The sequence below is a fragment of the Conger conger genome, chromosome 8 (genome assembly GCF_963514075.1).
Source record: "Conger conger chromosome 8, fConCon1.1, whole genome shotgun sequence".
NCBI classification, from domain to species: domain Eukaryota; kingdom Metazoa; phylum Chordata; class Actinopteri; order Anguilliformes; family Congridae; genus Conger; species Conger conger.
This window is the reverse complement of record NC_083767.1, coordinates 17135907-17161829: the sequence shown is the minus strand read 5'-3', so window position 1 is coordinate 17161829 and position 25923 is coordinate 17135907. Positions and strand designations below refer to the sequence as shown.

Here is a 25923-nt window from a genome sequence, read left to right as displayed (position 1 = left end):
GGAAAGGTTTACTGTGTGGGGTAAAAATGAAGCTGGAGTGGCTGTATGAATGCTGTGCAGTGCAGTGCAGAAGTGCCAGTTCAGTCAGGCAGATTGCCAGTACCATGTGAGAATCATTACAGCACAGGTCTAGTCAGCTTTGGCACACAGCAGCCCACACCACCGTCAGTAACTCATTCTAGAGAGTGTAACTGATGTTAACCAGTGCCTGCTTTTAGAGGGCTTTCCTTTCTGATGGTGCAATGGCAGCACCATGAAGCCATCCTAATGGAAACATTTCTTCACTGGGTATGCTGTTAATGTATACATATGTGTGTATAAACACAGCGACCCCCCCCCCCCCCCCCCTCACACACACACACACACACACATCCAGCTTGATGACCCTTCTTTCATACTGCAGCCCTCCTCACCAAGGTCACACATATTTTAAACCAGGCCTTTCAGAGAAATACCCTCCCTCCCCCATAGGCCTCCCCATGTGTTTTATATCATCTCATGCTTTCAGGTCCACCACGAAACAGAAGGCTTTCATTTTTCACTGTCAGGTACAAACAGAACTCAACTCCAACGCCAACTGAGAGCGTTTGCCCGGTTTAATTTGGCTGCTCAGTACTTGCAGCTGTGTTTGGGACGTGGTGTGTCATGGTGCCGGGACAAGAGACACAATGCGTGTCCACTGTGACAACTATGGAGGTGAAGGCCAGTCTCACCGGTGTCATTACTGGGAAAATGAAAACCAAATGTACAGTTCCATCCAACAAAGTCGCTCAATACAAGTCATTGGCTGCCAAGAGATGTGCTGAATCAGTTGTTAAAATGGAGAAAATCTATTCCTCTTCTCCAGTTTGAGATAATTCATTGTAATCAACAGAGGTGGGTATTGCATTACATTTACTCTGTTACATTTACTTTTTACACTTACTCAAGTATATTTGTAAAAGAAAGAGTATACTTGTAGTCATTCTGCTACATTTCTTGCACTACTTTTTTATGCAAGTTCTGTTTGATTTGATCTCACAGAATTTCCCTCAAATACAGACACAGACACTGGCATACATTCGCTTGCATGCAGGTACAAAGCTCTCCAGAAATCATTCCTGCTCACATCTTCTCAATGTCTTTGTGCATCTCTATTTGAGTTTCAAGCCTGAACTATAGAATAAAAAAAATAAACCTCCAAGCTTTAAACCAATTTCTGGAAGGATGGGTAAAGGAAGTGAAGGACAACATAGTTGCTGCTAGGGTATGCAGTTATTGCTATTAACGTTAGTTAACATGACTTAGCTATCACCATGAGAAGTTTTACCCCATATTTAGGAAACAGCTACACTGATGGTGATTTCATTTAAGCAATTTAAGCATTTAATTCAAATAATCTCAACTGAAAAAAGTGTGACAATGCTCCTTTAACCGCATTTTACCACTTAACCGTGACCATCCACCAGTCTTAGTAATGATTTCACGTCCAAACCAGCAGTTAGGATATAAACTACGTAATCATGGTGCCGCAACATTTAATAGCTAATGTTGGAAGTAACTAGTAGCTAACTAAGCCTTTAGTTTGGGCATTGGGCCATGGCATTCTTTAGCTCACTGGCACATGCTTGCTTGAATATGAGGAAGTAATATGAACGCTTTAAAAGCATAGGATTTTAAAAGGAGCCTAAACTTACCAGTGCCAAAGTGATCCAAACACTTGCCTGGCCCTTCTCCCTGATTGCTAATTATCTTTCATAAGACATAAAAATGACTTGTTTATACTTTTTTGTCAGATCAATTTGGGCAACTATGAACTACACAGAAATTAGCCATTATAAATCTGGATTATCACTGTATTTATAATCAGCATAGCTGACCTGAGATATAAATACAATATGTATTGAAGAAAAACATGGAGTTATATGGACAGGTTGTCCTCCCACTTGGCGGATGAGTAATGGTCACATGATTTGTGACATGTATTGAGAATGAAGAATATGCTGTCGTTGCATTTATCAAACCTTTGTGCTGCAGGCACTTCAATTTTGTAGCTTCAGACATTTTTACTACAGAGACCACTAGGAATTTGTTACAAAAGCTTAATATTAGGATAAAGAGTGATAAGCTATATTTTTTTTATTTAGTGTGTATGTATATCCAAAGTGATCAGGCTTTGATACTACAAAGTTGTCTGTTGAAGAACAATTTTGGGGATCTACGATAGTGTTTGCGGCTTATATTGCATAAAGATTTTATGTATTGTTGTCTATTATTTTAAAATAATGGTATTTGATTTAGGATCCCTTTTAATTTGTACAATTATATTTTGTTTATTACTACTTTATTGGAGGTGCATTTTTACATTTTATATTTTGGACATTTGAATGATGTTGATCTTGTTGTATGTACGCTATATCAGGCTGTGATTCTGCAGTTCTGTAGCCATTGCACAATGTTCTATTGAATATCAAATCAGATCCTATTAGCCTAAAGTATCTACTAGTAGATTTTTTCAGTCAGTACTTTCTTACTCTTACTTAAGTAGTTTTTTGGATGACTACTTATACTCTTACTTGAGTAATTATTATTTAGTAAGTAACAGGGGTTACTTGGGTACTCTTTTTGGCTACTCTACCCACCCAAGTATTCTGCTGGCAGATGGCTATCCTTGAACTGAAACTTGGAATGGGAATCAGTCCCTGGTAGCAAGCTCTGAAAACACTGGCTAGCAGCACTGCACTGTAACACTTTAAATGCTTCTTCATGTATCTTCCACAGGTTTTGTTGGCATTGTACTGACAAAATTAATATCCCTGTGGGGCCTGTAAAGTAAATATTGAAACATGTACCATTTACTGGAACCAAACATATATTTCATAAACTGCTTGTCCAGCTATTCATTACAGCTACTATCTTTGACGTAACAACTCTTAATGAGATCATGCAAAATATGATTTCCATGTTTTCATACTGTATATGTTACCGTGCCAATGACTGCTGCCTTCCCCCACTAACACAGGATGAATGTTCAAATATTTGCAAGTGAAAACCATAGTGCTGTCCACATCCAATAGAGTGGCAGAATTCTCCACCTGACAATAAGCAGGTATGTGTGTAAAGCAGTGTTGGGGATTGGGATCATGCCGTAGAGGCGAAAAGTGGATTTACGATGACAGATTAGTACAGGGGATTGTGGGCCAGGATGGTCTGGATGACTGAACAGATCATTCATCAGGTTCCACTGCTACTTTTGGAGAATTCATAGCTGAAGAATAGCAGGAGGCACTGTCAAATTTTAGTGATATACTGTAAGTTATTTAACAGGAATATACATGGGGATGGGTCGTCACAATTGTTGAGGTTTTAGAGATTGATATGGGGTCAGAGTTATGGCTAGGAGGAATTATGCTAAAACTATTGCCTTCAAACAGAAGGAAAAACATAAACAACAAATGTCAATGCTAATTCAGAGCTCTCATCAAGATGCTTTTATAACAAGGCAAATAAAGTATTTCTGACTGCAAAATATTGTGTAAATACATTTTTAATTCAGCCAACTTGTTTCTTACAATTTATAGCTATGGATTCCAAAATAAACTGAATATAAAAAATGACCTAACAGCACTGAACGATGCTTAGTCCGGCAGCTTAGTGTTGCCATCTTGAGGTCACACTGTGCTAAAGCACAATTTACAGTTCACTGTTTACAGCTCATGACTCATTTACAATTCATGAACACTCCAAGGATTATTCAAATTTAATAACAAAAGAGCGCACACACTCATGAGCAATTTTCAATTCATAAACACTCCAAGAATTATTCAAATTTAACAACAAAAGAGCACACAAACACAGCCTGCCAACTCAGCAACTTTTCCAATCAACAACACTAAATTATTAAAATACTATCCTTGCTTCTTATTTTAGAACACTGCTTTGGAAATATGGCCAAGATACACTCTTGAAGTATACATTTACTCACAACTCAATAGTATCACCCATGATCCCACCCCAGGATGCTTGCTGTGACTAATAGCACACTTTGAGGGGTTTAGGGAGCATGTGTTTGTAGTCGGGCTGCTAAGAATCCAAGCATTCAAAGGGAGGGGAAAAAAGTGATTGACTGGTTCTTACCCCAACAGCTTTGGTCCATAGTAAAAAGGCGGGATAAAAGGATGTTGTCCTGTGCTCTGGAGACTAATCTCCTTTAGCTTATTGGATCAAGGTTGGCAACAGAAATCAAAGCCATAGGTCAATGTTGTTTAAGGATCAAAGACACTCCAAAACCAAAATTCCTTGTATGCTAACCATTTCCATAAGGTTAATCACGTTTGAGGAATATAGTACACATCAGAAAATGTTTGCCATTACCAAGAAGAAAGGCTATCATAAAACCAGGAAAAAACATTGTGGAGTCAGCATGTCATCAAACATGACAACAGATATGTAGAAGGAAAAATATATCTTTGATGCTGTATATATTTGATTCAAAGCAGTCTTTATTGCAATCACTTGCAAATTCTTTGAAGATTCGAAATTGTTCACATTTTATGACATATAACCACTTCAGGTAAAAGCTAAAGACTCTTTATTGCATGCATAAATACATTTCATTAAAAAATTTAAATAAAACAATGAATAAATGATAAATCAATAAATAATTATAAATGCATTATTAATTCTAATCCTTTAAAGTACAGATGTTTCCTGGCCGCTGGGTGGCCCATCCTGTTAAGCCGCTGTTCTAGTGCATGGATGGGCTCCACGGTGAGGTATCCAATCTGGACGGAGCCAGCAGCAACTGTGGCTAGCAGCCCTGCAGAAAAACATGTGGTTCCAACAAGTGGCTCCAGCATTGCCCAATGATGGGAGGGTTTCAGCTGGGCAGTACAATTGAATAAAATAAGCATTCAAAATAAATGAATGGGAAAGAAATGAAACCTGGGCCCTGTACAGCAGAAGCATCCAGAATTTTTAGTCAAACAAAAACGAGGACAATTTCCAAAAAAATAAAAGCAAAGATACCAATAACAAACGTAAAAAGTAAAAAGCCACTTTATCTTTAGAGTCTCTTCCTCTTCACAATCTCAGGTTTCCAATTAACAGAATGGGTTTCTTCAGTCTGAAAGCAGTCAGTCAAAACATTAGTATTATGAATAAGAGCAATCAACAAAGGTCTTCATTGACGCATTTCACCATATAATGCATCTAGAGTCTGTGGCTTGTCAAGTGTTTCAATGGCTTACATTCCTCTCTTTTTTGCTAGGGCAAAACTTTCTTCTGAGTCATTTGTTCATCAGTAAATGTACCCTGAGTAGGCCTTGATGATACCAAATGCTAAATTCAGTACCAAAATATATTCAGCACTAATGTACACTCATTATTTGGAACACATACCCACCTAAAATGAGGGTGTGACCTAGCAAATGTCCAACTACCTCTCATTCAGAGGATTTTATGGTCTGCATTTATATAGCACCTTAATCCAAAATGCTGTGATGCTTCTCATTCACCAATTCATACACGCTCAAACGGCGATTGACAGCCATGCAAGGCATCAACCGGCTTGTCAGGAGCAATTGTGGGTTAGGTGTCTTGTTCAGGGACACTTTGACACGCCCAGGGTGGGATCGAACCAGCTCCCACTGCCTGAAACTGCTCTTACTGGCTGAGCCAATGTCGCTTTAAATGTCATTTTAAAACTATTGAAAAACTAAAAGTGGTTGAAAACATGCTTTGCCATCAATACGTTTAGGACTAAAATGCAGGACATTAACGGGGCAGGACTTTACCGCAGTGTCGTCTTCTCTGTACACTTTGACTGCATCTGCGGTGATCAGTTGGCTCCGATTGGTCGAAGGTGCAGGCGAAGATTTCCGATTCACTGCCCGGGGAGCCAGGCTGTGGTGTGCAATATTATGGTTCTAGTATTGGCCCCCAAAGTGCAGAACTACAGATACATGACATCCATGACTTACCAGAAATTTGCACAAAAGTGATACTAAATGGCTATAGCACTTGGGGTGACATTGGCTCAGGTGGTAAGAGCAGTTGTCTGGCAGTCGGAGGGTTGTCAGTTCAATTCCGCCCTGGATGTGTCGAAGTGACCCTGAGCAAGGCACCTAACTCCCAAATGACAAGCTGGTTGGTGCCTTGCATGGCAGCCAATCGATGTTGGTTTGTGAGTGTGTGTATGAATGGGTGAATGAGAAGCATCAATGCCTTGGACAGTGCTTTGGATAAAGACATTATATAAATTGCAACCATTTACTATCGAAAAATATGCACAGAAATATTACAAAATAATACAAATAAAATATAATTACATTATTACATTATTGGCATTTGGCAGACGCTCTTATCCAGAGCGACGTACAACAAATTGCATACCCATAACCAGGGATAAGTTCGCTGAAAGACCCTAGAGGGAAGTACAATTTCAACTGCTACCTGTACAACAAAGATAAGGACGAGGGCCAATTATTATTATTATTTATTTTTTTTATTTTTTTTGAGAACAAAGAAACAAACAAACAGAGCAAAAGTGACCAAGGTTAACTATCCAAACACTGCCTACCTAGCCAACTAAAAATACCGATACACAAAGCAAGTCACAGTGACAACAATTAAGGTTCACAGGGAGGTAGGGAGGGATGGGGAGAGGTGCTGCTTGAAGAGGTGTGTCTTCAGCTTGCGCTTGAAGGTGGGGAGAGATTCTACAGTTCTGACCTCAACGGGGAGTTCGTTCCATCACCGTGGAGCCAGAACAGACAGTAATCGTGAGCGTGAGGTGGAGGTTCGGAGAGGGGGAGGTGCCAAGCGGCCTGTGGAGGCTGAACGAAGAGGTCTGGCAGGGGTGTAGGGTCTGATGATTTTTTGTAGATAAGCTGGAGAAGACCCTTTAACTGCTTGGAAGGCTAGCACCAATGTTTTGAATTTGATGCGAGCCATGACAGGCAGCCAGACAGAACCATCGCTTGGACCAGGAGCTGGGTCGAGTAGGGGGTGAGAAAGGGGCGGATTCTCCGTATGTTGTATAAGAAGAACCTGCAAGACCGGGTCACCGCCGCAATGTTCTCGGAGAGGGACAGTCTGCTGTCCATCACCACGCCGAGGTTCCTTGCACTGGGTGACGGCGTGAGTGTGGTATCCCCGAGGGAAATGGAGAGATCCAGATGGGGAGAGGTTTTAGCAGGGATGAATATCATTTCAGTCTTGCCTGGGTTGAGCTTTAGATGGTGGTTGTCCATCCAGCTCTGGATGTCCCTCAGGCATGCAGAGATACGGGCTGAAACCTGCGTATCAGACGGCGGGAACGAGACAAAGAGTTGGGTATCGTCCACGTAGCAGTGGTAGGATAGCCCATGTGCAGTGATCACAGGGCCAAGGGAGCGAGTGTAAAGAGAAAAAAGAAGCGGGCCTAGGACTGAGCCTTGGGGAACTCCTTTGGCGAGGGGCCGAGGTGTCGATACCGAACCAGCCCAGGCAACCTGGAAGGAGCGACCAGAGAGGTAGGACTCAATCCAGTCCAGGGCTGTGCCACAGATGCCCGTTGCTGACAGGGCAGACAGGAGGATGGAGTGATCCACAGTGTCGAAGGCAGCAGAGAGATCTAGAAGAATGAGGACAGAGGAGAGGGAGGCTGCTCGTGCGGCATGGAGTGACTCACTGACAGAGAGGAGCGTGGTCTCTGTCGAGTGGCCCGATCTGAAGCCAGACTGATGGGGGTCTAGCAGGTTATTGTTAGAAAAGAAAGAAGAAAGTTGAGTAGAAGCGGCTCGTTCTATAGTTTTAGAAAGGAAAGGAAGAAGAGATACCGGGCGGTAGTTCTGGATGATGGAGGGATCCAGAGTAGGCTTTTTTAGCAGCGGAGTGATGTGGGCCCTCTTGGAGGATGCCGGAAAACAGCCGGAAGACAGGGAGGAGTTGACAAGGGAGGTGACAAATGGGAGAATGTCAGGTGTGATAGTTTGGAGAAGAGAAGAGGGGATAGGGTCAAGGGCACAGGTTGTAGGATGGTGGCAGAGCAGGAGTTGAGAGAGAGAATGCCGCCAGGAGAGACTGGTAAGTCGTGAGGTCTGAAGCGTCTCTGGATTTCCCCCACTTCCTCTCCGCTGCGCGGAGGCTGGCCCTGGAGGTATGGAGGGTGTCAGATATCCAAGGACTGGGAGGGGATGTGCAAGGTGGCTTTGAGACAGGCGGACAGAGAGAGTCAAAGGCGGAGGAGAGAGATGAAAGGAGGGTGGCAGATGCAGAGTTAGTTCGGAGTTTGAAAAAGGATTCAAGAGGGGGGAGTGAGGCGATGACGGTGCTGGCAAAGGAAGAGGGTGAGAGGGAGTGGAGGTTACGGCGGGCTGAGGAAGTATGGGTAGGAAGAGGGGGAGGAGGATGGGGAGGAAGAGGGAGGGAGAATGAGATGAAGTGGTGATCAGATGTATGCAGAGGGGTAACCGTGAAATCGAAGCAAAGCAAAGACAAGGTCTAGGACATTGCCCGCCTTGTGGGTTGGAGGAGAGTGTTGCAGGGAGAGGCCGAAGGAGTGGATTAGTGGTAGGAAGGCTGCAGCCTGGGAGGCTTCTAGGTGGATGTTGAAGTCTCCAAGGAGAATCAGTGGGGTGCCATCCTCAGGGAAGGAGCTGAGAAGGGTGTCTAGCTCATCAAGGAAGTTTCCCAGGGGCCCTGGAGGACGGTAGATAATTGCAATGAAAAGGTTAGTAGGGTAGGATACTGCAACAGAATGGAATTCAAAAGTGGATTTGGACAGGTCAGAGAGGGGGAGAACAGAGAATTTCCACAAGGGGGAAATTAAAAGACCAGTACCACCGCCACGGCCGGAAGGCCGGGGAGTGCGCGAGAAGGAGAAGGAGGATGAGAGGGCAGCGGGAGTGGCGGTGTTGTCAGGTGTGATCCAGGTCTCTGTGAGGGCAAGGAATTGTAGGGACTGGAGGGATATGAATATGAAATATGAAATGTGTAGTCAGCCACTGTTACATATTTCATTGGGATGATTGTACTGTTGGTGGCCCTAATGAAAGAAATAAAAACCATGTTTTGTAAATGTAAGAACATAACAAATCAGTGATTGATTGTATGCTCAAACATACCATGTGCAGGAGGATTGGTAAATATCCAGTTGTCATGCTGCCCTGAGATTCTGGTAACAATATTGCACAACATAAATGTCATGAGTCATATAACAAACATGTCTCGTTAAATCTAAGATTATCATTTAGACATAAAGGGAAATTAAATGAACAGTCTAATTTATCATATTATTATAGATTCTATGCTACTGGTTATTTTTAAATGACTGTCAACTCGCATTTTTAGCCCAAAAAATATATGTGAACTTTTCTTGGTTCAGCAAAGGAGTACAAAGTGTCTGTTTAAGGTTCATCCTGATATCTAGTCATGCAGCAAACAATCATGAGGGATGGAGGACAGTCAAGCAAGGTTGTCAAACAAAGTCACTTATTGCAGAATTCTGTAGTTCAAACAAATTCTCTTGCAAAAAAATGCTATTTTTCCTTTTACCTTTTCGGGTAGAGGAAGAAGTGTAGAAAGATAGGCTAAGTTTGAATGTGAATGCATCTTCTCTTAAAACAATGCATAATAATAATAATAATAATAATAATAATAATACATTATTATTATTATTATTATTATTATTATTATTATTATTATTATTATTATTATGCTTTTTTAATTATTATATCTTCCTGCATTGCAGTGGATCTGTATTGCATAAGGATTGTTAGGTATGCATCCTATTTGGTAATGTGGAAATCCACAGATGCACTGTAACAACAGACATTTTCTTATATTCATTGACATTAATAACAGCTGGTCTTCTGCAACAACCCCGCACCTGACAGTCTGTTGGCCCCAATTCTCATTATCTGAAACAGATGATTTTGCTGGTTGAACAAATACAGATTGTTAAACAAATCTGCACACCCATAGGGGCTGTATGTACTTTTTCATACTTAATACATATACTTAATTTTAACCATGGTGTACAAAGTGAATTGCAAGGCCATACACATTTTTAATTCTCATTTTTAGCAACTTCAGAGGAAGACCATTTTTATATGTCGATTATCAATTAAATACATTGAAACAATTGTAATTACAAGTTTGCACAACATATGATTTGAATTTGTATTTAACTGTCAGGTAACACCGCACTGTCATTTGATTGACAAATTCCAACTCAATTCCCAACAGTGTTAGTCAGTGTTGACAGAACATTTTGGGTTGAATATTGGTCAACATGTCGTACACTCCTACTTACTAAAAAAGCAGTAGCTTGAAGGGGGAGGAGTCCGCATGAATATATAAAAATTGTGCTTTGCCCCAAGGCACATGCATTGCGAAGAAACCATCATTGCAGAAACCAAGACACATTCACCAGCATGAAGCGACTTCTGCTTCTTTGTCTCTTTGTATATGGCACCCAGTGTACTGTCACAGACACATTCTATGACTATTCTTTCCAGGTAAGTTCTTTTAAAAAAATGTTTTGGTCATGATAATTATGTCAGCTATACTAAACAAAATATTATACTATTTTAACATTGGCTGTAATAATTATCTTTTGCAGGAAGAAACCTTGGGAACGGTATGTTTTTTATTTTTTTTCTCATGTTATACCAGAAATAATAACTACAATAGTAATAAAAATTGGATAGCTACTACTAAGAAAGATTTAACCAGTGTAGTGTAGTATGAGTTTTTGGAACTGTTTGACAGGCGATGCCTGCAGGCGGATCCATGCCTTGGTCACATGACAGTTCCGGTGTTCAAGAGAAGAAAAACCAACCTTCGCTACTGTTTTTATTCAGGCCCAACCTGTAGTTGACCCAAGGGGACACAGGCCTTTGTCGAAAGGCAGTGACCACTACTCTTCCTCCAATGCCGCCCCTCCACCTGTCAGCGGGCCCAATCGGTACCGAGGGCGGCCCTCTACGACCTCCACCGATGAAAGTACCCGGGAACAGCAGAAGGTGGTCCAGCCAGATGCAGGGGGCTGCACCCACCTCTCAGAGAAAATGGTGAGTCATCAGTTTAGTCTGACACTTAGGCCTCAGGCCCATAAGACTGCTGATCTTGGATCAGTTTTGTCTTTTAATTCCTATTGAAAAAGGTGAAGTTATGTGCCAATGGAAACTGATCCTAGATCACCATTCTTACAGGTGTGGTAGTAATACAATTAATTAATCTTATTATCTATTGTCATATACTATGTTATACTGTATGTCTGAATCAATTTTTAGAAGAAAATGATAAGCCACAAATGATGTTCCATGTAAAATTTTGGAAAAGTATTTCCTTTTCTGTTATGTCAGTTTTTCTCAGAAACCGTGTTGTATGGAATGATGGTTCAATATTATATGCATATGTGGGGGGTTGTTGCAGAAGACCAGCTGTTACTCTTTTTAACAGGGTGTCATGTGTCCAACTGGATGTGAACTGAAAACTAACATCTTGAAACAAGAGAGAACAGTGACAGCAGCAGTCAATAAGCTGAAGACAGATGTTAATGAACTGTCTAAATCCTCAAACACCATCTCCCACTACGTGGATGGCCTTTCCAATGCGCTCAGAGAGAGGCAGCGCATCAATCAGGGTAGGCTCTGCAGCTTCATTCCACTGCATGCGCAAGAATTCATACTGTACTCCAGCGACCATTTCACAAGATGGTTGGACCAGTTCGCTGGGACCTGTATTCCTTAATAGTACTATTCATGATAGTTTGCCGCCTACTGATAGTTCCATAATTAGGCAGTTGATAATTCAACACTTACAATGATAGGTTTAGCCAAATTCTGTTCAACCATCACTTTTGGTTTCCCCTTTGACTCACTTCCTCTTTCCTTGTGTTTCAGACAACGACAATGTGGTCGGGCAGTACACCAATGACCTGGAGGGCCAGCACGCCTTCGTGAAGACCACCGTCGACACCACGTTCCCGTCCAACATCAGGATCCTCCAGAAGGTCCTGGAGACTCTGCGGGACAAAATACAAAAGGTGGAGATGGCCATCATGAGCCAGAGGACAAGGTGCGAGAAGCCTTGCACCGTCTCTTGCCCCATCCCGGTGGTTTCTGGGAAAGAGTGCGAGGACATCTTCCGGAAGGGAGGGGACAGCTCGGAGATGTACATGATCCAGCCCGACTCCTTCTTCAATCCATACAAAGTGTACTGTGACATGACCACTCAGAAGGGAGGTAAGTGGCTCTGGTTCTAAAAGTCATTCTGTCCCTGCTCTCCTCATGTTGTGGTGAGTGTTCTAGCACAAACTGGCTGCCGTGCATCCCTCAGGTGAGAAAGTCTATATGGGTTCTTGTTTTCAGGCTGGACTCTGATTCAGAACAGGCAGGATGGCAGCGTGGACTTTGGCAGAAGGTGGGACGATTACCGGGCCGGATTCGGCAACATTGCATCCGACTCCGGAAAAGGTTTCTGCAACAATCCAGGTGAGGCAGTGGGAAAGAAAGGGGTGACTATAAAGTCCAGGGGTCAGAAAGTAAAAGTCCTTCCAGGGGTTTCTTCTACCCATTATCTGAGTTGACTTCACAAATGAGTTCTACCCCCTGGTTGTAATTAGCAAATCCAGGCGATTGGAACAAAATACTGGAGAGGACTGCAGAGTTGCAAAATGACCTGTTGCTCGTTCACGGCCACGTGATCCGTGTTTGCGGTCACATTTTATTCTCTGTTGTGTTGTGTTGCATAGTGAAATAACATAATAGCAGTGACGCAATGTGCTAAATTTGCACGTCTTGTGTGTTAGGGGAGTACTGGCTTGGGAATGAAAAAATCAGCACGCTGACCAAAATGGGCCCGACCGAGGTTCTGATCGAAATGGAGGACTGGAAAGGTGACACAGTGCAGGCCCAGTATGAGCAATTTACCATCGAGGGCCACTTGTCGGGTTACGTGCTGGCAACAGGCAAGTACTCGGGCACTGCGGGTGACTCCTTCCTGGAGGGGGCCAGTGAGCTGGTGGGAGAGAACCGGACCATGACCATCCACAACGGCATGATGTTCAGCACTTACGACAGAGACAACGACAAATGGTGAGTGTGGTCGCGTCGGGGGGCTGGGGCGGCCTTGTTCGACCGGGTCTGGGTCCTGTGGTGTTCTGCGCTGCGGTGTCTCACGGTTTCTTCGCTGCATTCATCAGGATTCCGGGAGACCCAACCAAACAGTGCGCCCGGGAGGATGGCGGAGGCTGGTGGTACAACCGCTGTCACTCGTCCAACCCCAACGGCAGGTACTACTGGGGCGGGGAGTACACCAAAGACATGGCCAAGCACGGCACAGACGATGGCATTGTGTGGATGAACTGGAAGGGATCCTGGTATTCCCTGAAGGCCATCAGTATGAAGATCAGGCCGTTCTTCGCCTCGTGATAGTGTTCGTCCGTGATGGTCAGACACTCCCCTTCAAGATCACCCAATAACCTTGCATCATCTCACGTAATCCCAGAGCTCCCAAAGTGTTAGAAACAGCACTCAGCAGCAATGCTGGTAACATTTAAAAGACTGTAAAATACCGTTGGCAGTGTTAACTTGGAAGATATTTAAAATGTTTAAAAACTATTTGTTTGCATGTATTAGAGAATGAGAAACAACTATAGATACATGGATCACAGAATGTGTACTGTATGAAGGCAACTCTTGATCTGAACAATGGAAGCAGAAAAAAAACTGACTGCATTATACGGTCCAAAGCTTCAAAACATACCTGTGATATTAGATAATCACTATTTCGCAAACTGGACATAAAGGAAGAGACAACGGGCACTAAAACTGTTATCTGGTCATTTGATTTGTTTCATGCAAAGACAAAGACATGGGAAGGTCTGAGTTGATGTGGCTTCTTGGTTTCTGTCCATCAATAAAATATGTTGACGAGCATCTTCAAGACTTGATTCATGATTTATTTTGTACAAACATGGAATAAACCACTATAGTGTGTTTGTGTTATATATGGCATGTGAGGAGGAGGGGTAGGACAACTTCATGGTCTCTGACAGACAAGGGCCTGCAAAAAAATATTAGAACAGCATTGGTAAATTGCTAATGAAATGTAAATGGATCATTTACTGAAATTGACGGTAATAGAATATTTTATATAAAATGTGTTAATAAAATGTTGGGGTCTGGGGTGTTTGGGAATTTGACCCCATTCAGCGTTTCACATCTCTTAAAAAGCAGTTAAAAACTTTTTTTTCATCTTGATACTGTATGATTTTTTAAATGTTCTATTTTGGTGGGATTAAATAGTAAACATGCAAAAAACATAATACTGTTTTCAGAAGTCCTATACCAACTTTGCATGCGTTGTATGGGCTTATTTTGACACTCTGTAACTATATACAACCATTTTTATTTTTATCTCGCATTTCTTTGTGGATGATTCTGGTAGCACTTTCCCATACAGGTTCCAAACTTTCACTTCCTGTACCTCAGGCTTTAAGATGAGTTTCTCATAGATTCTTCATATTTATGGCTAGTCATTTGGGACGGCACACAAAGTGTCAAATTTAATTTGGCGTTTATTTAAACTGTTGCCGTCAATCTGACATACAAAACATAAAAGCAGTCATAAACTCTTAGTAGGGTTAATTCGCGATCATCTGGCAATTCGCAGCAGAATAATGCGCATTACTAAACTTCACTTCTGCTTACCCTGCCGATTGGCAGGAGACGTCTACCCACTCTCCAGGGTAGGCAGACGACCCTTTTGGGTGCCCCCCACCCCACCCCTTTGAATCTAATAGCATCCTTTGAACTCTTTGGTTACTCTTTAATGATCGTTCATTTGCATTCTTAGCCCAGTAATATTTTTTCAGTTCTGTGAAACAGTACAAAGTGTCTGTTTAAGGTTCATCCCAGATATCCAGCCATGTTATTGCAGCAAACATACCTGGAGGAAGGAGGGAAATCAAACAGTGTTGTCAAACAAAGTACATTGATTACAGCAGGATAAGAAAATCTGCTTAACTACTCAAAAATGGCCAATTTATATGGTAGATACAAGCATAAACCCATCTCAAAAGGGGTTCCCAACATTTTTTACACATTTTAGGACATCCTACTAATAGCCTGATTCATACATAAAACATAACATAAAAGTGGTGACAACACGGAAAAGAGCTGCAAAATAACTAACAGTCCTAAATAGCCTACGTAGCATAGCGTACTGATCGGAGTCTTCTATCATCCTCTGTAGAATAGGAACAAACACGAAATTACTTAGCTAGCTAGCTCAATGTTTATGTAACTAGGTGATATAAAATGAATAGCCTTCATCATACATTTCAGCTATTGCAATTGCAAGTTGATATTGTATCGGGGGCAGCCAGTGTCTGAATTAATGGTATGCTATGCTGATAGCTATATAACATTACTGATGCACATGACATTATGAATCCAAGCATCTGATTCACCAACTATCGTCTGTAGAACAGGAATCAACTGCTTAAATGTCATCAGTCTTAATATTTACATCGCAAATAAAGCATGTTCTTGTCACTATTGTCAGGGGGTCAGGAGTCATGCTAGCTCCCCCTCATGTTACTTAGTAACACAGACAATTATTGCACTCCTAGCGTCAAAGCAAGCAATTTTATGAAGTTTGCTGTGTTTAAACTGCATTTTATCTTCAGCTCAATTTATATTCACAGCACAGTCAGGAATTGTCCCAGGATCTCATAATACTAGGATAGGCTAAAGGCTACTCTGCAGATAAATGCATTCACATTTTTCTATAGTGAAACATGTATGAATTTTATAGATTTTTTTAAACAGCTTTGGTTGATTATTGGGTTTGCTTTTATTCATTTTCATCCCTTGGTTATTATCACAAAAATAATGACGGTTCTAATGAAATTACACTACATAAGTACATTATTACATTACATTATTGGCATTTGGCATTTGGCAGACACTCTTATCCAGAGCGACGTACAGTTGATTAGCAGGAGACAATCCTCCCCTGGAGCAATGCAGGTTAAGGGCCTTGCTCAAGGGCCCAACAGCTGTGCTGCACCGGGATTCAAACCACCGACCTTGACTGTCATTTACCTTAACCACTACACTTTGTGGTATGTTTGTGAAATAAATGCATTTGTCCAGCAACATGAGCTCACACATTTTTACCATATGTAAAGTTTCCGATAACCTCTGGTCATAAATATCATAAACTTTCCAGCACTGTAAAATAAATAGTCTCTCATCTCCTTAATACAACATACAGAAATGTACAGAAATGTTATTTGAGCTAATGCTTACATTATTTCCGGCATTGTTTTTAATATATAAATGACATGAGTGGTGAAGCATCAGGAGTGTGACAGTCATATTAACTTAGCAAATCACTCAGCAGCCAGGAAAAACCAAACCAATGGCTTAAGCATCAACATCACCATAAAGTCAATCTGAGTTTGCAAATGATAGTAGTTGGAGTTTGGGAGACCACACAGTTTTTTATGCTAGTAGTCAGTCTCAATTAAATGATTTCTTATCACTCAAATCACATGTCATGTTTTCCACTTCCAGTTCATATTGTTCAATATCTTCATAATGTGTCAGAAATTCTTGCTCAGCAAAGGGCAGCCTTTTGAAAGAAAGCAATATTGGGGCATTATCGTTTAGTGGCTTCTTTTTCAGTCTCCTAGTATCTCCGGCCAGTTGCTCCCCCTGCTCAGAGATCTGATGAAATTCCTGCAGCTCTTTCCCCAGTAATCTGTAGCTCTCTTTGTCAATGTTATAGACCTCAGCGTTTTTACATGACCCCTGACAAGCTCTGATTCTGATGTCAATGTCCACCTACGAAAAATAAACATCATTTATCAGAGGACCAATTATATTTTAACAGTGAGCAAACAAAAATATCCTTGGTAAAAATATAAAGGTCATGCTTGTTTTCTTTCTTTTTTTTCATTCCTGATGTACTTTTGGTCTAAATCTATAAGTTTTTTATCTTAATTAACAGTAAGCATTTACATACAATCCCTTACTTCTTAGTGCTGTCTGCAGATTCTTCATTCTCCTTACCTCTGTGCGGTAAATGGCAGCTATCTGCTGCTTAATTCTCTCATATTGACTCTTCATTTTCATTGAGAGTTCAGTTGCATGACTCCTCAGAGATGTAAGGTTCTTTTGCAGTTTGTCCAGAATCTCCAGATATTTAGCCTCAGCAACTGTGGTGGAACACATGTAGCACACAAAAACCTTCATCTTCACAAAGTTTCGCATGCACAACACAATTTGAGTGAAATTCAATCTAATTGCCAAGCTCGTTCTCCTTTACATGCATTATAAATGTATAACTTTTGCCAATATCAGTGGCTCCCAACACAGTCATGCTATGTGGTTAGTACTCGATTAAGATCCATCACATAGATGTAAGGATGAACCACTTTGCAGCTTTTTCTATTCTTTGATTAACACAAACTGCCAAGAGTTATTAAGCTCACAAGTAAAAACCACAAGTAAATATAACCTTTGTTTTTTGAAATAGCTTTTGGTTACCATAATTTTCCACAATAGTTTTCCTGTTGGCTCCATAAATCTGCGTGGTCCACAGCATCGTCTTCTCTGCTTTATGTCTGTCTTCTTTTGCTCTGCCACATATTTGGCCAAAATGGTCAAGCAGGCTTTGTTCAGTTGTATCAATATGTCCTTGCAGCCTACATCCTGATGGGCATTTGATATCCTGCCAACAAAAGATCAGACATGTGACAGTGAGCATATGTAGAACAAAACTATTTCAAAATAATTTTTCATTCATTGTACAGAAGTACATTTTAAATAACTGTAGCTAATTATAAATCTGTTGTGAAAATTATGCTTATTGTAACAATCAGGTCTCAAGTAGAACTCACATCAGATTGTAACAAACTGACAAAAGTGATCATAATGCAATACCTTAGAAGTCTGAGCAGAGCAAAACCTTTGCCCATGGATTTCCGGATTTCTCTATGGACCATCTTTATCACAGTCTGTGATTTAAGTATTTTTTTAAGTGTGTTTAAAACTTGGACGCTCTTATCCGTACAGATTTCTGTCTCAAATGGCACTGGATCCACTGCATTTTGTCACTGATTTCCAAACAAAATAATGATTTTGGTAATACAAGCTAATACTGTTGCCGGTGAGTATATATATCACAGATAGTAGTTCCATGACAATGCTTTTCAAGCTAGTCAAAGCTAATGTTAGCCAATAGACATTTAAAGCAACTACTAGTCAACTAACCAAATTAAATTATTAACAAGAACAGAAACAATAACAGCAGCAGTAACAATGAAAATAAAATAAAAATGTATAATTTACTACACTATAACAGGTAACAGCAAATGGTTTATGTGCGTGAATGGCACTATGTGGTGGGAGGGGTCATCACAGGTGATGCCGATAGCAATTAGTTATTTTTTATTACTCCAAATGTCTTTTTATTATAATAAAAAATGTGTGAAAACCATGAACCGTGTGATATTTTGACCTGGAAGTCTTGAAGATGCTAACGAACTTTAAGGGAAATGATGAGACAAAAGATGTGCTTCTGTTGGAGCTGTATGACCCACCCAGTCCTCGTCCGTACACAGGGGGGGCTGTGAATCTGCAGGGCACCACGGGCCCCGTCCCCTGGGGTATCCCAGTCTTTCCCTCTGGAGTGGCTGAATGCTCTGTTTCCAGACTCCACACACTGCAGGACAGAAATACATATAAATGGTGGTTTGGCTGTCAGTGTGTGTGTGTGTGTGTATGTGTGTGTGCGCATGTGTGTGTGCACCTGCACTCGCATACGTGTGGGCTTATGTGTTTGTGTGCGTGTCTGTAAGCATTGATTATTATTTTTTAAATTCAATTTAACCTTTATTTATTTATACAGGGTAGGTTGACTGAGCACACATGTTCATTTAGGTAACCCACCCCCATTAGCCTAACCTGCTTGTCTTTGGATTGTGGGAGGAAACCTGAGTACCCAGTGGAAACCCACACAGGTACAAGGAGAACATGCAATCTCCACACAGAAAGGCCCCAATCAGATTTAAATAATCCAATAAAGTCTTTAAAGATTTAAATAAATCCTATGGTGGGACTTTTGCCATTTATGGACAGTACGACAGAAAATTCCGGTGCCGTCGAACTTAATCGAATGCTTTTATTTATATCGTTCGAATGACCAAGTGCCGTTAAAAAGCAAATTGTATGGCTTTGTGCTATTCGCGTATGCTAGCTACATCATGCTAACATCGTACCGGGACCAGTAAAGGCTTAGAACACACTAGCACTTAGTTATTGTAAGTTTGATCACCTCTACTGTGAAGTAAAAAAGTGGACAAATTACGTTTTGTGTGAGAAATCTATTGGCGAGCTCACGTGCACACACAGCGGTCTACATTCTAAAGCTGGGTCAATGACGAATAAAGCTTCTAAAAAGTTTTTTTTTTTTTTAAGTTTGTTCAAAATGGATGTAATGCATATTTTTGAATCTGGAACAATGTGTCTAAACAAGTCTCACTTGTTGTATAACATTTCAAAATGTTTAAATAAAACTGTATTTTTAACTTCACCGTCCAAAAAATGTCAGGTGGCGCAACCAAATATTTGTCAATATATTTTCCCACTATTTATTTTAAGTAAAACTTTGAGATTGTTTGAGATGCCAAAACATGAAAAAAATAAAATTATTTGAATGTACTCAATATGTATTCAGACTAAATATGTTTTATAGAAGGACGTGATATATGTCATGAATTTATCTAATTATTTTACAAGGAAATAATGCACTCGGACACAGAAATTTGCACGTCATGTCATTGACCCAGCTCCACTTTGCCCTCCCTACTGTTATGCTAAGCAAAGCTGTTATGCTTTGCTTTTATGTTTGTTATGTTTTGTTATGTTCAGTTATGTTCAGATTAAAATATTTTGCAAATAACAAGTCTGGAGTCACTGTCAATCTTTACATCAATGCAAAACTAGGGTATGCAACTATTCATCAAGGTCATTGATTAATACCATGCTGTACAAAGAAAAAAGGTGCGACCAAATCATATGCTGGTGCGACCAACTGAGAAAGTTGGTAGCACCAGTGCTACCAGTGGAAAAGTTAGTCTGGAACCCTGTAAATGATTTAACTATGTTCTGATTTCATGAGGTATTATGAATGAGGTATTATGAAAGAAAGACTTGGGAACCAGATCTATGAGAAACACTGCTCTAGAAAACCCAGATGGACTCACTGGACTGCATGGCCTGGGCTTTCCTTTCTGTCAATGTGGACACCCTGGGGAGGTACAGTCTAAAAAATATAGATAAATTCCTTTAAGTGCATGCCATTTACAGAACACCTGACATACAGTATTGGAAACAATGAGCACAACACAAAAGATTAAGTGAACACATGTTTTTATTGGCAAAACTTCTTGGAGTTACATTGGGTTTTTTATAAATTAAAATTCAGAGCATGTGATCTAGACAAATGTTGTTACACAGGTGATCTCACATAGTGGCGATGGGTCTGACTTTCATGCGGACGGTTTTCAGTGAATAGTCTGCTGGCTTCAATGTCAGCCAGACCACACCATTTTCAATCTCATAGGGAATGTTGCTACCTGGATCATATTGCCCCCCCTTGAAATAAATGCCGTTCAGATTAGCTGACTGGCAGTTGTTGTACCACCAGCCACCCCCATACATCTCGGCACAGTTCTCCTCCCATTTATCGCTATCCCTGTCATATGTGCTGAACTTCATGTTAGCGTGGGACAGGAATGCACCTAAATTGGGCTGCCCCTTTACAAGTGCGTCCCCGCAATCGCCCTGGTACCCAGAGACTTTCAGAGGATAGCCATCTGTCTCTGGTCCTACCCTAACTAAGTACTCAGCGTAGAACCATTGGCCTTCCCAGTCCTCCAGCTCTACCCTGAGCATGCTCTCTGCCTGAGTGAGGAGATGCAGGTACTTATTTCCCAGCCAAAGCTCCCCTCGGCCTTGCTGGTCTACACTGCCAAACCCGTTCCTGTAGTCCTTCCAGGTCTGGTTGAAGTTAACGGACCCGTCCATTCTCTGCTGCACCAGGACCCAGCCAGCGAGCATTGTGTCATGGTCACAGTAAACCTCTACTACATCCTGTGAGCTATCTGGCTTAATTTTGAACAGGCCACTTTTAGCTCCTGATGCATGCTTCTGGAGGATATCAACACAATCTGAAACAAGATTACACCTGCAAATTAGTGCTTAACTGCAGGGGCTCTGACGGTCCAAATAGAACATTTCCTTAACAAGCTTTTGCCCGCTGGGTAAATGGGGGCACAAGTTAGGACTCAATGGTTTATATCTTAATTCTTAAGCTACATTGTAGGTGCTAAAAAGAAACAGCCAAAAAAAAAGGTTCATTTTTGACTGGTCAAATACGCATTTTGTTAACATGGTAATTGAGAGAGAAGCTTGCTGGTACATTATCTGTGGTGGACATTTTTAGTCTCATTTCATTATTTCATGTTCATGGTTCACTGGTCTGAATATTGAGATTATGGTGTACCTTTTCCAACATAATCGCTCTGCATTGCCTCACTGGGGCTCTTCAGACTACGGGCATGGATGTTTGGACGGTCCTCTTCCACTGCTCCACCCGTGAAACCAGTAAAATCAGCGAAAATGTCCTTGGAGGACCCGCTCTTCGTGGTTTTGGTGGAGGAGCTGGAGGAGCTGGAGAACTTGAAGAAATCAGTGCCACCTCCGCCATGGTTCAAGGTTGTGATTGATGTGTCTTTACCCGGCTCATCAAAGAAGTTGCCAAAGTTGGGTATAAGGACAGTCCCAGCACCCTCTTTGTCACCAATACCCTCCAGACCCTCACACTCTGGACTCCGGACAACCTCCATCGTCTCCACAGGCCCATCTTTTGTCTGTACGATTTTCTTTTTCACGGTTTGGGTGCATGAAATTGTATGGGTGCTGGTGTGTACATTTGAGGTCGAACCACTGGACGTTTGATGCCCCGTACCTGTCTCCTTGCTAACGGTCGTAGTCGATGATGAGCCAGTTGCCGCGCCCTCCAGGGAAAACTGGTGCTGGTCCACACCATCAAAGTATTCTTTCTGCTCCTGCCCATCAACTGGGCCAGACTTATAGACGGTGACAGGCTTCACAGATGAGCTCTTCATCACCCGGATAGTGGTCATGGTCTCAGAGCTGTGCACAACCATGCCCTCCAACTGGGAAAGCTGTTTGTCCAGAGTGCTGTAGCTGTCCCGGTCCACAGAGTACTCTGTGTAACTGGAGCAGGAGCCCTTGCATGAACGCAGTTTGATGTCGATATCCACCTGAGGAAGAGAGAGGGTTAAGTTTTACTTTACAAGCTTTGAAGCCATATGATGCAATTTGCGTCACTCCCTTTAATCACCGTCAAATACTGTAACTCTCTTATTTCTGACCATAGGTTTTTTTTTTTTTTTGTCAATACAGTGCCTACTTTTGTTGGTTATTTGTCACCTGCATCAGCAGCTTGTTATTCAGTTCATGGTACCTATTTATTTTTTATTTTACATTTGATAATATAGTTAAGTACAATGTTCTGTTATTTTTATTTAGGTTGTATGTGGTTACTCCATTTTTTTATTTATGTCTCATATAATAGGGCTCACCAACTAAACCATATCATATCCAGGCCTACGCTTGACATTTTCTGATAGAGACAAGTCTTGTATCTGTTAGATAAACCTGTTTAATCTGTAAATTATTCTGAGAATTGTGAAAATACACCAACATCAAAATAATTCTAGGTTCAATTGTTAAATTGAGTTTGTCTTGTTTTTGTGACCCACCTTAGGATGTGGTATGGCAGCATAAAATAAGTAAATCAATCGGCTCAAACGTGGCAGCACAAGTCGCCATGTTTGAATTGCATTACAGATTTGTGATTTACACCAGGGGGCCTAACACCTTGGGCTGAACCAACAGGGAATTACCTCCAGCCTCTTCATTTCTGTTACTTGATCTCGAATCCGTCCCTTCAGGGCCTGAAGAAGTTTGAGTTGGGCCACAATTTTGACCTTAATGCTGACGATTCTCTGGCGGAGCTGTTCAGCCAGACCCATATACTTGTTGTCATTACCTGTGCAGGTAAGAAGATGGGTATGAGACAAAACCACAAACAAGGGGAAAGGGAGGTGACACACAGTTTAAAAAAACACCTCATTTCTATAAGTAAAAGCAAAAAAAAGTGCTGTGTTGAGGACATTGATTCACAATCCTGCCGTGACATGCCTTTTTTTTCCAACTGTAATACAGTTGAACACAGTGCTATAGGACAATCACTATCCAGTTATATTCATGCTTACTGAATGTAATCAAAGTGATCAGTATTAAGAAATGTTTATGATTATCTTTTAAACTGAACACAATAGTAACTGCTTTTCCCTTCCAATTATTAACCTTTTTTTTCAACTGCCAGTTTCAAAACAAATGTCTTTGCAGGTACAGTAGGTTCCAGAGACAACATGGTTGAGGCTTTCACAGAAAAAAAAGAGAAAACACACTTCCCACACCTCACCTGTGTCTGTGACCAGCTTATCTCGTAGGAAAGTGTAGGTTTGCTCTGTGTTTTGGTTAGTGGTGCGGTAATATTTGCGGTTCTCATCCAGAAACTTGCGAATCTTGTCGATCTTTGCAACGAGATGCTGGTCAGCCTGGTCCATAAGCCCCTGAATCCTGCAGCCGGAGGGACATTTAGGTCCCTGTGGGTCCAATCCAAGACAAAAACAAAAGAGAAGGCAGAGAAGGCTGTTTAAAAAAGCAAGGGATTAGGCCAATACCCCAGAAGCAGACCAGGAAAGAATCTTCATTTTCGTCTTCATCAGAGCCTCCCAACATCATATAGGCCTCAACACTATAAAATGTTCTGTGTTTATTACTTTAAATAGGATGTCATGTCAATTTATTCTATTTATTTAAATCTAACAGTGTGCTGTGTATGATGTTGCCTTGAGGCTGTGTCCCAATTATGTTGCCTTGAGGTTGTGTCCCCATTTTTCATAAAGCTAACAGCAACAATGGACAAACACGCCCAAATATAACACATTTGAAGCATAAAGTACAGTATTGATTTATGCCGTGTAAACTTGCATTTCCTTTACATGGTCGTAAAGAGTGGTTTTGTAAAAGATGCCCTCTGGCTTACCCATTCATCGTCAGTGCAGCCTGGCCATTCCTTCACAGTGGCACACTCTGAGGCCTTGTGACCATGTTCAACAGGCCTAGCTCCTCTTGGATTCAGCAATATAGCGTCCTCCTACAGCAAGATAAACCGGACAAAGAGGTCATTTTTTTTACTTATAGCAGTAGGGTTTCTTCTTAAATAAATAATTGAACTTACACTGTACAATAAGTGAAATGCTGAACATAATGTAAATATGAACATTTATGCATATGAATGTGTTTGCTGCAATCACTTACCGGACTTTTCCTGAGATTAAATTGGCATTCCTCCATTTTACTTTACTGTACTGGAGTACTGAAATTGCCACATTTTGCAATGCAAACATGTAAATTCAGTGCAATTAAATTTTTGATGATGACTGAACTTTTAAAAACATGGAAGACTAAAGATATGACACTTGAATGTTTTTCACGACACCTTGGGTATATTTTATTGAATGAGTTATGTGAGAAATTATAAACTTTTTAGTCTAGCTGCATGGTATAAAAGAAAACTCACCGAGAACGCTGAGGGGAGCAGTAGCAGGAAGCAGCAGAGAAGGTAAACGAGTCCCATCTTTCTTTTCTCTGTTGGAAGATGAGAGAAATGCAGGTCTTTCTTACTTCTGCGCTCAATTTGAATCCTTTGCATGACTAATTTGGGGTTAGTCATTGTTTATCTGCTGTTATCTTTGGGAGTTCACCACCCCCAGGTTTGGGAATGATTGACAGATGGACATTTAGTTCTGTTGCTCAAGCTGAACACTCAGACCTGCAGAGCCGGGAAGCTATTGATTTAAAAAATGACCTGCAACTATTGGGTAAACTTGTTTTTTCTGCAGTCAAACACACCATCGTACCTTTCAGATCTACAGCAGCTCACACCCACGCCTGTGTACTGCCATGGGTCTCATTCCTGTAAGAGACTAAATAAAACACTGTCCTAGAACATTTTATCACTGAACAGGATTACTTGGTCCATTATTCAGGCTTAATACAAATTACAGTTACAGTTTTGGTCCAATCATAATCACAATTGTGCTGTTATTATTATTATTATTATTATTATTATTATTATTATGATGATGATGATGATGATGATGATGATGATTATTATTATTATTATTATTATTATTATTATTATTATTATTATTTCACAGACCTTAATGCTACATTTGTAGGTATTTGTTCATGCTTTTGTACCACATTTAATAACTGAAATGTACGCATGAACACACACATACAGCAATTATTTGCTCTTAAGAAAACCAAATAAATGCAGTGCACAAGTATTTTTGACAGGAAAGCCCATTTCTAAACAGTACAACAAAATTGCACTGTTTTGTGAAACAGATATTGATACTTATAAAAATGTGGAAAATAACTATAAATGGTTCACATTTCACATTTTTAGTCCCATAAATATAGATTATGATGACAGCTTAATAAAGTGGAGTGCCACTATCCCACTGCACATGCTTAATCTTGTTTATGTTTACTTATTTAAGTAATAAAACACGATGTGATATTTGCAACAATTATGGAAAAATGTTTACTAGTAAAACAACCAAGACAGAGTTTTTCAGGGCCAAAAAGTGGAATGTTCTTGACCCGCCAAGTTAATCAACCATCCAGAATCAAAGACTCAAAGCAATATGAGTTGTGTTGCGAAATACACAATGTTGTGTATTGATCAGTCACTAGTCACAGTTGGTAT

General features: G+C 40.9%; 3 protein-coding genes across 3 annotated transcripts; 1 reads left to right on the top strand and 2 right to left on the bottom strand.

Moving 5' to 3' along the window:
* Nucleotides 1–10339: 10339 nt before the first annotated feature.
* fgb (fibrinogen beta chain) lies at nucleotides 10340–13914 on the top strand. The gene is made up of 8 exons (XM_061252197.1): nucleotides 10340–10481; nucleotides 10586–10603; nucleotides 10827–11036; nucleotides 11428–11611; nucleotides 11871–12212; nucleotides 12339–12461; nucleotides 12779–13064; nucleotides 13172–13914. The coding sequence occupies exons 1-8, from the start codon at nucleotides 10398–10400 to the stop codon at nucleotides 13398–13400; spliced, it is 1476 nt and encodes a 491-aa protein (XP_061108181.1). The 5' UTR covers nucleotides 10340–10397; the 3' UTR covers nucleotides 13401–13914.
* Nucleotides 13915–15831: 1917 nt separating this feature from the next.
* Nucleotides 15832–20328, bottom strand: LOC133135791 (fibrinogen alpha chain). The gene is made up of 5 exons (XM_061253070.1): nucleotides 20249–20328; nucleotides 18584–18705; nucleotides 17529–17712; nucleotides 17052–17197; nucleotides 15832–16823 (listed from the first exon to the last, which is right to left on the bottom strand). The coding sequence occupies exons 1-5, from the start codon at nucleotides 20256–20258 to the stop codon at nucleotides 16500–16502; spliced, it is 786 nt and encodes a 261-aa protein (XP_061109054.1). The 5' UTR covers nucleotides 20259–20328; the 3' UTR covers nucleotides 15832–16499.
* A 69-nt stretch (nucleotides 20329–20397) lies between these two features.
* On the bottom strand, nucleotides 20398–24880 carry fga (fibrinogen alpha chain). The gene is made up of 6 exons (XM_061253069.1): nucleotides 24727–24880; nucleotides 24190–24300; nucleotides 23563–23746; nucleotides 22979–23124; nucleotides 21550–22333; nucleotides 20398–21214 (listed from the first exon to the last, which is right to left on the bottom strand). The coding sequence occupies exons 1-6, from the start codon at nucleotides 24877–24879 to the stop codon at nucleotides 20508–20510; spliced, it is 2085 nt and encodes a 694-aa protein (XP_061109053.1). The 5' UTR covers nucleotide 24880; the 3' UTR covers nucleotides 20398–20507.
* Nucleotides 24881–25923: the final 1043 nt, after the last annotated feature.

Coding starts and splice junctions, on each gene's coding strand:
- fgb (XM_061252197.1), top strand. CDS start 10,398: ATGAAGCGACTTCTGCTTCTTTGTCTCTTTGTATATGGCACCCAGTGT. Junction 11,037..11,427: donor CCCACCTCTCAGAGAAAATG/GTGAGTCATCAG, acceptor TCTTTTTAACAG/GGTGTCATGTGTCCAACTGG. Junction 13,065..13,171: donor GACAGAGACAACGACAAATG/GTGAGTGTGGTC, acceptor TGCATTCATCAG/GATTCCGGGAGACCCAACCA.
- LOC133135791 (XM_061253070.1), bottom strand. Junction 17,713..18,583: donor TGTGTACGGACGAGGACTGG/GTGGGTCATACA, acceptor TTTTGTTGGCAG/GATATCAAATGCCCATCAGG. Junction 17,198..17,528: donor AACTATTGTGGAAAATTATG/GTAACCAAAAGC, acceptor GTTCCACCACAG/TTGCTGAGGCTAAATATCTG.
- fga (XM_061253069.1), bottom strand. CDS start 24,879: ATGACTAACCCCAAATTAGTCATGCAAAGGATTCAAATTGAGCGCAGA. Junction 24,301..24,726: donor TGCTCCCCTCAGCGTTCTCG/GTGAGTTTTCTT, acceptor ATCTTGCTGTAG/GAGGACGCTATATTGCTGAA. Junction 23,125..23,562: donor TAAGCTGGTCACAGACACAG/GTGAGGTGTGGG, acceptor TTACCTGCACAG/GTAATGACAACAAGTATATG.